The following is an 11,613-nucleotide window of genomic DNA, read 5'->3' on the forward strand; positions in this document are numbered from 1 at the left end:
CCCAGCAATGGCATGCCCAGCGAGCTGCCTAAGTTAAGCAGTTTCTTTGGAATACTAGCTTTGTTCATTGAACGCTAAACCTCTTGTGCTTTTGCACATTGTCTTATTTATTTTTTCCTGGAATTCCCTACGGCTTCAGTGTCCTAGCTGAGTTCCAAGTCCTGACTTTTCCAGTTGGTGTATAACCTCCCTTGGGAGTCTGGGTTTTCTCAATTGTACGAGGACAACAGTACCTGCCTTGTAAGATCATTGGAAAGATACAGTGAGCATATCCTCATTTCCCAAATGTATCTGAGCCTGACTCATCGGGGCATTGTTCAAATTAACAGATCCCCCAATAGTCCCAACCTATGGAATCAGAACCTCCAGGGCAGGAGCCTAGGAATCGGAAGTTTTAACAATCGGCTAACAAAAAAAGTGGAAATTTATGGAGTGCTAACTGCATAGCTCAGGCATTAGTCACTTTATGTGAACTCATTCACTCTGAATCCTCATCTCTAAAAGGCACATGAGGATGGTTTCTTTAAGTTTTTATATATATTTTTTTTTATTTTGAGAGCAGAGGAAGTCAGTGTCCCAAGCCGGTTCCGCACTGTCAATGTGGACCCCGACACAGGGCTCGAACCGACGAACCAGATCATGACCTGAGCTGAGATCAAGAGTCACATGCTTAACCAAGTGAGCTGCCCGTGTGCCACAAGGATGGTTTCTGATCCTCATTGTGGAGATGAGGAAACAGAGGCATAGAGAGAATAAGGGATTTGCTCAGTCGCATTGTTAAGGGACAGAGTTGGAACTCAGATCCACACCACGTAGCCCGAGTCCATGCTCTGAGCTGTTGAGTGTCTATCCTGTGCCAGGCCTGGTTCAAGAAAACCCTTCCCTACCAGAACAGGGCTTGCAGCCTAGTGCACCAGGGGCTCTAGGTGATTCTTGGCAGAGTAAAGTATCCCAAACAGAGCCTGGCTCGGTATTAGCTGCTGGCTTCTGGTATTATTGGATGGTTACTGGGCATACACTAGGGCCTGGGCTGAGTGGCCTGGGCCTACTGCACCGCAGCCTCGCCAGGGTCAGGACTCTGGCCCTCCCCTCCTCCACCCCCAGCTGCACATTCCCAGCTGAAGGAAAGTTCTCAGCCTGGCCTGGGCTCCCAGTGGCGCCGGAATTCCCGGTATTTGAGGAGGCGGCAGGGAGGGAGAAAGGGGCCGTCTCCTCCAAAGCCTGAAGTGGGGAAAGAGAGGCAAGCCCCCTTAGCATTTCCAGATGCAAGATGCATCCCAGCTGTGCCTCTGGCAGGGAGCCAGGAGCCTTGTAAGGGGGTCTCTGAACCCTGTAGGAAACCAGGGACACCAGGCTCCCTTAAGCCCCACCTGACCCGACCCCCCCTCCATTACTCCCACCTGCCTGACTCCTACCTGCTTCACAGCCCCAGCTCCGACACCTCCTCAGGAACACCTTCCTTGCTCGTCCACTGTAAGCCCAGCCGTCTTCAGAGCTACCGATCAGGCTCAAAGTGCAAGGATAGTGGCCTCCTGCCCTCTCCAGGACATTTAGGTTAATGCCATCCAAACCCGTTAACTACAGCTGCAATTTAAACTTGATGAGCTGCAGTTACACGGCCACTAGGCTAATCTTCTTACCTAACATTTAGACACCAGCCTGTCAGCCACCTCACGAGGACGTCGTCAAGTATACCTAACAATGCTTAGCCTGGCGCTTGGTTGGTACCAATCAACCCCACCGTCCATCTGTAAGAAACGCTATTTGCATACGCTCCCCACACATCAGTGCCGCGTCCAGTCCAATTTTCCTCAACGACGGCAGCGTTCTCTCATCTGCGCTGCCCAGTTTGCCAGCTGCACGTGACTACTAGATGGAGTGGGGCACATACCGAAAAGACAACTGGTCAATACATTTCAAGTTCCTTCTTTCATGAAAAAATTGTTAACATTTTCCCCTCTCCATCAATGTCCAGATGCCATACGCTGTTCTCGCCAGTACCCCCAGCAGGGGGAGCACGTGGGACCCTGCCTGGGGACAGATGGCTGAGGTGTCCAGGCTGGCTGCAAGGGCTGATGGGGCAGAGATGCCCTTCCCACCCAATGAAGCTCATTAGCTTCACTGTAAAAATGGGGAGGGAAAACCAAAAGTAACTGAATCCACAAGCAACATTTTGCTTCCTTAAACATACACCAGTGCTGTCCACAGAACTTTCGACAATGGAAATACCGTGTAGCCCAGTGGTAGCAATGGAAAGCCTACAATATGTTGGCTCTTACTACGTGGCAGGCACAACAGATGAACAAGTCCTCAGACCCACATTCTGAGCCCAGTAAAGGCAGTTGCTGCAATGAGTGTAATCGGGATCTGCTTTCAAGAGGCCACAGGGGGCCCTTCCCCGGGAGGTAGTATTGACATCCTGAAGGCTGAAGCCAGTCAGAAGGATCCCACCCCTCCCACATCTCGAGTCTATCTACCTACAGACGCATTAGGAAAGATCCCTTACCAATCCAATCATGGCCCTACTAGTTGACTTCAGGCTGCACCCAAGTTTCTATTAATGTTTACTGATCTTACACATTTCCCCCGCTACTCCCTGACACGCCATCACAATAGCAGCAAAAGAACTAAAAAAAAAACAACTCATGAGGACACCCCACACAACCAATGGCCTAGAACCACCCCGCCTCCACGGTGCCCGCACGCTGGACTCTACTACAAGTGCGGGGAGACTGGGTCTCAAGCTTGCCCCCCCCCCGCCTCCCCACCCACCCACACTAACCCAGGCGTGGTGTCTTCTGAAAACGCTGGAAAGCCTTACAATCCAGACCGGCAGTGAGCCGGGCTGTTTCTCGCATTTCTTTTAGTCAAAGACCCACCACAAAACGACCACAGCACAGTCCTTGAAACCTGAAGTCCCATGACAATCGTTTATTATAAAGGTGAAGCCTAATCCTCACAATTGGTTTATCGGTAGGATTTCTGGTAACGAGCACGGGCACCAGGACCACCAAACTTTTTGGATTCGCAGCGCCGGGGATCAGCTACCAGCAGGGTCCGGTCGTACTGGATGAGGATGTCTTTGATCTCCTTCTTGGAAGCCTCATCCACATCTGGGGATGAGAGGAGAGTGAAGATTGAGACAACCCTGGAAGCACCCTCCTGGTCTCTGGGGCTAAATGCGGGGCTGGTCCTCCACTTGCCTGCCACCCACCCGATGGGAAGGAGCCATTCTTACTCACATTTCTGGTAATAGGCCACCAGGGCTTTGGAGATGGACTGGCGAATTGCTGTGAAGAAGACACACAAAAGGACGTATCAGCTTTGGGAAGCCCCGAGAGTAGGGCTTTGCTCTCAGAGCCACCTCCCACCATATGGCCCGTTCCGGCGACTCACCATAAATCTGGGCTACGTGACCGCCACCCTTCACTCGGACTCTGATGTCCACCCCAGCAAACCGCTCCTTGCCCAGAAGCAGAACAGGTTCCAGTAGCTGGAGGAACAAGGGACATGACAGGATTTTAGATCACAGGCTGGGCAGCTGAGCCACCGCACCGAGCACCCTACTTCTCTCCAAGTAGCTTCTGCCATCGCTGACCTCTCTGCACGGCTAGGAGAGCAGGGACGATTTGAAGACAGATGACAGACTGCTGAAGGGAACCCGAGCTGGGCCCTCCCATCTGTGTCCCTCTGGGCCTCAGAGTCCCCATCTCCAGGACCAGTTCTGGCACTTTAGCTCAACAAGGAAAACCCCTACAGCCACCATACCTGCCTGGAACAGTGAAAAACCACTCCTGGGCCATGTCAGGTGCTTTCTCTGGATTTCTCTCCCTTGGGCTCTCCACCCAGCCCTTTGAGCCTCACATTTCCAAATTACAACTACACTACCTGTGTGTCCTGCTCTCCCCTTGCCAGCTCTACACCTTTTGCACGTGCCCGGAAGCTTTTATTTTACCTATACTTTAGGTCTTAGCTCTCAGCTCACAGATTCCCATCTCCACCTCCCCCAGCCCATCCCTCCGACCCTCCCCCCCCCCCCATGAAGCCTGTACTTATCCTCCCACCCAGGTTCGAGCCAGATGCCTTCTCTGGGCTCCCCCATCCTAGCCCTGACTACCCTGGAGCAGGGTCTGATACTGGGACCAGTCTGCCTGCTCCACTAGACTCGGAGCTTTATAAGGGCAGGGCCTGGGGTCACCTGGGTCACTGCTGGGTCTCCAACACCCAACACCGGTTACATGACAAAACCTTCATAAAACTGACAATCGAGAAGAGTAAACCACAGCACTTGATATCTGCTACACAGAAAGATCTCAGACACTATCATATGACATTCTAACTAAGCCTGGAACACATATTATTCTTCACGTTTAAAAGTGACACTCTTATCGCTACGTTGTACACCAGAAACATATCATTGCGTATCAACTACACTAAAATTTAAAAAATTAAATTAGAGGGTGCCTGAGTGGCTCAGTCGGTTGTGTCAGACTTTGGCTCAGGTCATGATCTCACAGTTCCTGAGTTTGAGTCCCACATCGTGCTCTCTCCTGTCAGGGGAGAGCCTGCTTCAGATCTTCTGTCCCCCTCTCTGCCCCTCCCCCGCTTGCACTCTCAAAAATAAATAAAACGTCAAAAAAATTAAAAAAGAAATACAAAGCAACAAAATTTAAAGAAGAAACAAGTGCATTCTCATACATGCCAAGAAGTTTACCCGGACAATCTAACTTACCCTCACAAAAACCCTTCAAGGGAGAAATGATCCCCATTTTATGGATGACCCAAGGGGAAAAAAAAAAACGAGGTTACATGTATGCCTCAAATAACAACACAGGTAAAACAGGCAAAAAACAGACTCCACTCATTCCATTCTGACCTGAAAAAACCGTGGCCAAAACAGAAACAAGCAGGGAAGGAACCCCTTTCACAGCAAAGCACAACAAACAGAAATTCTGGTCCTGTTCTCCCAATGCTTTTTAAGCACCTACAATGTCTAAACCCTACCTTTAGGTCGTATCTTTTAACAAATTAATTACTGTTCTCAAAAAACGTATACACACTCTACCAGTTAAAACAAACGTTAGACTGTATACAGGATACACGACCCCATCAACTTGCCACACAAACTCCTCTTGCCATTGGGTCCCCAACTGTCACTGAGCTTCCATATCCCACTTTTGAAACCATCCTCTCTTAATCTGCAACATCCACGTTTTCACTCTCAACTCAAGCTTTTAGCACAATATCTGAAACCTCCGAAAACAGCTCCATCTCCAAATGCCCCATTTTCTCTGCCCCCAACTCCCCCTTCTATACAACCCGTTGTTGATACCGGATCCCTCAACCTCCCAAGATCACTTCCAGGAATCCACTTAAATATCTCTCTCCAGAGCCCCCCTACTCAACCCAAACGCCCACCCTCAACCCCAGCACCTTGTATTGCAGCGTGCGCGGCTCGATCATCTCCAAGGGCCGTCCATTCACCTTGATGAGGCCGTTGCCCCGTTTGCAATGCGCCACGGCTGTAGCCGTCTTCTGTGGAAAGCGAGGGAGAAACAGCGGAACCACGTGAGCTTCGGCCCCCGGCTCCCATGTGGACCCTAGAACCCTGCCCACAGGCCTCTGCAGACCCCGGCCTCCCTCCGCCCCTCCCATCGGGCGCCCGGCCCACCTTGCGGCCGAAGACCTGCACAGACTGCAAAGGACCCTTGGACGGCATGGCTGCAGACGTAGACAAGAGATCCTCACCGCGCGGCGCCGCAACCGGAAAAGGAAAGTGCGGGGCCACCCCGGCCGCTTTTCAGGGTCTGCGCAGGCGCTTTGGGTGCTGCGTCGCGACGGGAGAGAGCTTTACGGCTCCTATTGTAGCCAGGGGCGGGACTTCGGATTCGCGGCGGGAAGGTGGGCCCCCGAGCGGAGGAGGAGGGACCCGTGAGTGGAAGGGGCGGGGCCTGAAATGTGCCGGGTGCAGTCGCGGAAGTAGAGCGAGGACAGGCTGTTCTTCCTATTCTCTGTCCTCATTGGTAGCGGCCGGTTCATTTGCATTTCGGCTCTTTAATACTCTCCCTCCACTTCCTCCACCCAAAATGTCGCTTTTCACCCTCTGGAAAGGGCCCTTCTTAGCCCCTTATCTCTAGCAATCATCCTCCCCTGTACACTCCATCCTGCCCTCTAGACACTCTTCTCCCCAAATCCGCCTCCATCGGAATCTCACCTACGGAACCCACAGCAGGGAATCAGCCAGGATTCCCAGATTCAGGATTCAGAACCCACCTCCTTCGAGAATTGTCTCCCAGAATGTTTTTAATCCTTTTAGAGCCCTTCCCCCAGAATCTACCTTTCACCAGAATTTCCTTCCGTTTTAAGTTTCCGCCCCCCAGAACTCTCCTCTTCAGAGCCCTCAACCAGACCCCCCCTCTTTCTCTGAATCTTCCTCCACTCAAGAGCCCCAGAATCTCCCACTGCCCGCAGTCCACTTTTCCCAGAACGTCCCCGCCAGAATCTCCTTTCACAAGTTTTCTCTCCCTTTCAGAGCCCCCTCCTTCAGAATCTACCTTTCCTAAGAATTCCGTTTCCTTCAGAGCGTCCTCTAACCAGCAACTGCCTCCCCTGGCATTTCCCTCTCCCAGAATTCTCCACTTCTTAGAGACCCTCCCTCCAGATTCCCCCTCTTCAAGGTCTCTACCCTAAAATCCCTCTTTCTCTGGGGTCCTTCAAATCATCTCTTCACTCCCCCAAATCACCCAACTCTCCAGGCTCCTTCCCCATAGTATTCTCCATCCCCAGTCCCCCCAATCCCATCTGAGGAATCTCAGGATTGGGTTCCCCTTGGCTCCCCCCCCCCCACAGGATACTCCTTTCCCAGTCAAAAGGGTTCTTTATCAGGGCTGCAGAGAGCCCACAGTTTCTTCAGTTTCCCTGGCAGCAGAATCCGAGGTTCAAGGTTCAAAGGGGTGTGGTCGCTTACCTGGTGCCTGGAAAATGGAGACAGGGTGGAGATTGGTAGGTGGGTCTGTGGCAGGAGGGAGGATCCTCCAGCCCAGAGTCCAGCTCCAAGAGGGTGGGAGAGGGGAGAGGTGAAGGAAGGGAGCATCCAGGGGCTGACCTGGGAGGACACACACGCAGATACACAGCACAAGAGAGAGACGGGCACATATGAAGGAGAAAGACAAAGAAGGGGCCGATGGAGAAGAGGAGAAAGAAGGTAGACAGAAGATCAATTACAGATGGACCCAGAAAACACAAGTGACGGCGATTCCGAGAGACCAGCCCTCAGAGAAAGAAGACAGACAGGTACAGACAAGCATGGAGATTTCAAGATGTTTGAAATACAGAAATACCGTACTTGATACAGAAATAGAAGTAGAGGGGCACTGGGTGGCTCAGTTGGTTGAGTGTCTGACTTCAGCTCAGGTCATGATCTCACGGTTCCTGCGTTCGAGCCCTCCATCAGGCTTGTGGCTGTCAGCACAGAACCCGCTTCAGGTTCTCTGTCCCCCTCTCTTTCTCTCTGCCCCTCCCCCTCTCATTCTCTCTCCTCTCTCTCCCAAAAATGAATAAACATTTATTTAAAAAAGAAAAAAGAACTAGAAGTAGAAAAGAGAGCAAGGACCCCCCCCCCCCAAATATACACCTGCAAATATGTTTAAAGCCTCGCATAGGCGTTTCCCACTGAGAAGACAGGCCACAGGATTCACACGCACTCACATGCTGTACTGCCTGATAGATCTCTTGGGGCGGTGGGGAGGGTGGGGACGGGACTTCCCAACCCTCCAATCTCTCTAGGCTGATCCTCACACCCTTGCTCAGTCTTATATCTTCCTGTGGGGAGTGGGGGAGAGGTGTCAGGGAGGCCTGTGACCTGGGGCCTACTCTAGGGTCACCATCTTCCCTGGCCTCTTGAAGAACATTCCCTGAGTATCTGTGGGTTGAGTGGAGATGGACAGGAAGGGGACAGGACACTTCAGTCTTCCAGCTTGCTTTATCTCTCTGTACTTCTTTTTTTGTTGTTGTTTATTTATTTTGAGAGAGACTGCCTGTGCGCACGTGCGTGGTGGGGGAGGGGCAGAGGGAGAGGGAGAGAGAGAGAATTCCCAAGCAGGTTCTGAGCTTGTCAGCATACAACCCAACACTGGCTCTGTTCCGTGAACTGTGAGATCATGACCTGAGCCCAAACCAAGAGCCGGACACTTAACCGACAGAGCCACTCAAGTGTTCCTGTACTTCTTGCTTCCAGGACCCTGGGCTGGGACCAGAAAAGGCCTGGGGGGTGGGCAGGGTGCCCATGTGGCCTCTCTGGACCATCCTTCTGCTGGTACGGCCCTTGGGAGGCCTAGGATCACCCCTCTGCCCTCGGGAGCCTTTCTACTTCCTTGTTGCCATCATGAAGATGCTGGTGAGGAAGATGGAGGGGAGAGCCAGCAGACAGGCAGGGAGGCGGTAGGGTGTGGGGCCCGTTTGAGGAAAGGTCAGGCTCTCCCTTCCAAGATCTGATTCTGTTCCCTGCCCCCAATTGTAGGGAAACAAAAATGATGGCACTCTCTACACCCCTGATGATCTCTCGGTGAGTATTTCATTAGCTTTTTACTTGGAGTTGGAAATTTAGGGAAATTCCACTAGGCTGAGAACACATGTATGTTTGGGGCAGGAGGCAGCAGGCTGGTGTTCTGGCTGTCCAGCTGCTGACCCAGCTCCCAGCCATCACAAATACATTTCGTTCGCTGCTGTCTCCCACGCCGAGAACAGCAGCTGGCACCTAACAACAGATACTGATGATGATAGCGACATTTTTAATAGTGCTCACTCTGCCAGGTACTGGTCTAAACGCTTTAACTATATTAGCTTACTTAGTCTTCACACTGACCTTATGAGGTACATAGGGCCACCATGTATGGATGTGAAGGATGTACACTGCACAAGAATCCCACAACAAGGTCAGCATCCACATCCTGGATATTTTTGTCAATTTCTGGTAGATGGCAATGAAATATCTTGTTCTGACAAAATCAGCACTTGGAAGTGTTTTAAGGAGTACTGTTTTATTTTTTTTTAATTTATTGTTTTTAATTTTTTTTAACGTTTATTCTTTCTTGAGAGACGGAGCACGAGTGGGGGGAGGGGCAGAGAAAGAGACACACAGAATCTGAAGCAGGCTCCAGGCTCCGAGCAGTCAGCATAGAGCCTAAGGCGGGGCTCGAACTCACGGACCACAAGGTCATGGACCTGAGCCGAAGTTGAATGCTTAACCGACTGAGCCACCCATATGCCCCAAGAAGGGTCATTTTCTAACTTACACAGGCACAGACAGTATAGGCTAGCATCATCCCTGAAGATAGGCATTATTCAGAGTTCTGTTTTACAGATGAGGAAACTGAGGCCCAAAGAGGTGAAGGGGCTTATGCCAGGACATAATTCAGAAACCCTAGGTTTGGGGATTTGGGATCAGACCCTTGCCCAGAGACACCAAGTCACTCTGTCCCCACAGGTTTGTCCTGCTGAGACTCTGGGATGCTTCCGGCTGGAGCTTTCTGTGATCCAGTTCGAAGAGGGCCGATCCATGGGGATTGCTGTGTTCCGGCTACAGCGTCTGCTGGATGCATTGGGGTCCCGGCTGTGGGTGACTGGCCAGGGTCCTTGTCCACCCTGTGAAGGACATCCCCAGAGACCCGTCCCCCTCTTTCTGGCCAAGCTCTTGGAGTTATTACAGGGGGCTTGTGCTAGGCACCTGCCCTCAGCATGAGCCTGGGAGGACACAGACGCCCTAGTACTGCTGGAGGGCCCGGGAGGTGTGAGACAGAGGGCACTTGGTCTCCAGCCCCAGCTGCCAATCCAAAGCCTTCTCCTTCTGGGCCAGAGGCTCCCATCTGGAGCCCATGGAACCAAGGGGAAGAGAGAAGGAGGAAAATAAGATCTGAAGCCTGAAGCCTCTGACCTACAGGGGTAGGGGGTTAGGTAAATTGGCCCCCACCTGCCCCTCTTCTCCATCTGAGGCACTCCCTCCTCTCTCCTCTTCCAGGAAGGGACAAAGCATTGCACAGGTGTCTTCCAACCTCACGCCACCCCTACAGGACAGGGAGAGTCTTGTGCCTCATGTCCCTGGCTGCAAATAATTACCATCTGGAGAGCTTTCGGGTGACACTGATGGTTAGGCTAGATGTTGATTATTGGTCTCTGGTGCATCCTGAACAGCTATAGTTTGAAAATCAACTTTATTGAAAATAACAACTTTATTGATGTGTAATTTGTATACAGTAAAAAGCATACGTTTTAAACGTGCATTTCAATGAGTTCTGACAAATATATACACACAGCCACATTTCCATCACCCCAAAGCATCATCCCTTATGCCCCTTCCCAGTCTTCACGTCCAGTCGTAGACATCCATTAATCTGCTTCCTGTCTGTATAGAATTAGCTTTGCCTCCTCTAGAGATTCATATGAACGGAATCATACTATACATATTCTAGTGTCTGGCTTCTTTCACTCAGCATGATCTTTTTGAGATTCACTCACGTGCATATCAGCAGTTTGTTACTATTCCATGGTATGAATGCACCCGAATTGGTTTATCCATTCTCCTCATGGTGGACATTGGGTTGTTTCCACTTTGGGGCTATCACGCATCTCTCTTCTATCTTCTTACATATTCTTACATAGTGGTAGGGTTGAGAACCACTGAGACACCAAGGAAGAACCTTCTACGAGGAGAAAATTACTGCTCCCTCACTTTCCTGGAGTAAATAGCTTTCTGCAGCAGTGTCAGTAGGCATTTTACATGTGGGATCCTATTTTAAAGAGCTGGTGTTTAAAAGAATCAAACTTGGGGGCACCTGGGTGGCTCAGTCAGTTGCATGTCCAACTGTTGATCTCAGGGTCACGAGTTCAAGCCCTGCATTGGGCTCCACTAGACGCATGAAGCCTAATTATTAAATATGTATAAACATGTGGGGATCAAGCTCATAGAAGGGAAAACATTTTTATAGAATGACCAGCCCCTCCCCAGTCTGTCTTGGGTTCAGGCTGAGATTGTTGGATCAAGGAGTGTGTGCTCACACAGACACACCTGTGGTGTATTCATTCCCTGATAGTGTCTTGTGAGCCCACTGTTGGCCTGACCACGCCATCTTACTCTGTAACCAGGTGCATATTAAATTTCTGTAAACTGAATCCAGGTGTCTCAATGCTTATGCAAGAAATTTTAGCAATGTGTTTTAAAAGTTTCTGATTTGGGCGGGGGGGGGGGGGGGCGTGGTGCCTGGGTGGCTCAGTCGGTTGAGCGTCCAACTTTGGCTCAGGTCATGACCTCCTGGTCGGTGAGTTCGAGCCCTGCATCCGGCTCTGTGCTGACAGCTCAGAGCCTGGAGCCTGCTTCACATTTTGTGTTTCCCTCTCCCTCCCCGACTCATGCTCGCTCGCGCGCGCGCGCGCGCGCGCTCTCTCTCTGTCAAAAATAAAAACACTTTTTAAAAAAGTTTCTCATTTTTTCCCTCTTCATCGAGTGAATTTTTCTTACCCTTATCATGCCTGGTCCTCTTTGCCATCTGTCTGACAAATAATTACTAATATGTAAATTCACATTGATTTAAACTTCGGGATTTGTAAAGGAAAACAAGA

At 50.9% G+C, this 11,613-nt stretch overlaps 1 protein-coding gene across 1 annotated transcript; it reads right to left on the minus strand.

The window, feature by feature from the left end:
• Positions 1 to 2,903: 2,903 nt before the first annotated feature.
• On the minus strand, positions 2,904 to 5,787 carry RPS16 (ribosomal protein S16). Its single transcript, XM_030299079.1, has 5 exons — positions 5,672 to 5,787; positions 5,434 to 5,535; positions 3,397 to 3,493; positions 3,243 to 3,290; positions 2,904 to 3,113 (listed from the first exon to the last, which is right to left on the minus strand). The coding sequence occupies exons 1-5, from the start codon at positions 5,717 to 5,719 to the stop codon at positions 2,968 to 2,970; spliced, it is 441 nt and encodes a 146-aa protein (XP_030154939.1). The 5' UTR covers positions 5,720 to 5,787; the 3' UTR covers positions 2,904 to 2,967.
• Between the last annotated feature and the right edge of the window lie 5,826 nt (positions 5,788 to 11,613).

This window comes from Lynx canadensis, chromosome E2 (assembly GCF_007474595.2).
Source record: "Lynx canadensis isolate LIC74 chromosome E2, mLynCan4.pri.v2, whole genome shotgun sequence".
Classification (NCBI taxonomy): Eukaryota; Metazoa; Chordata; class Mammalia; order Carnivora; family Felidae; genus Lynx; species Lynx canadensis.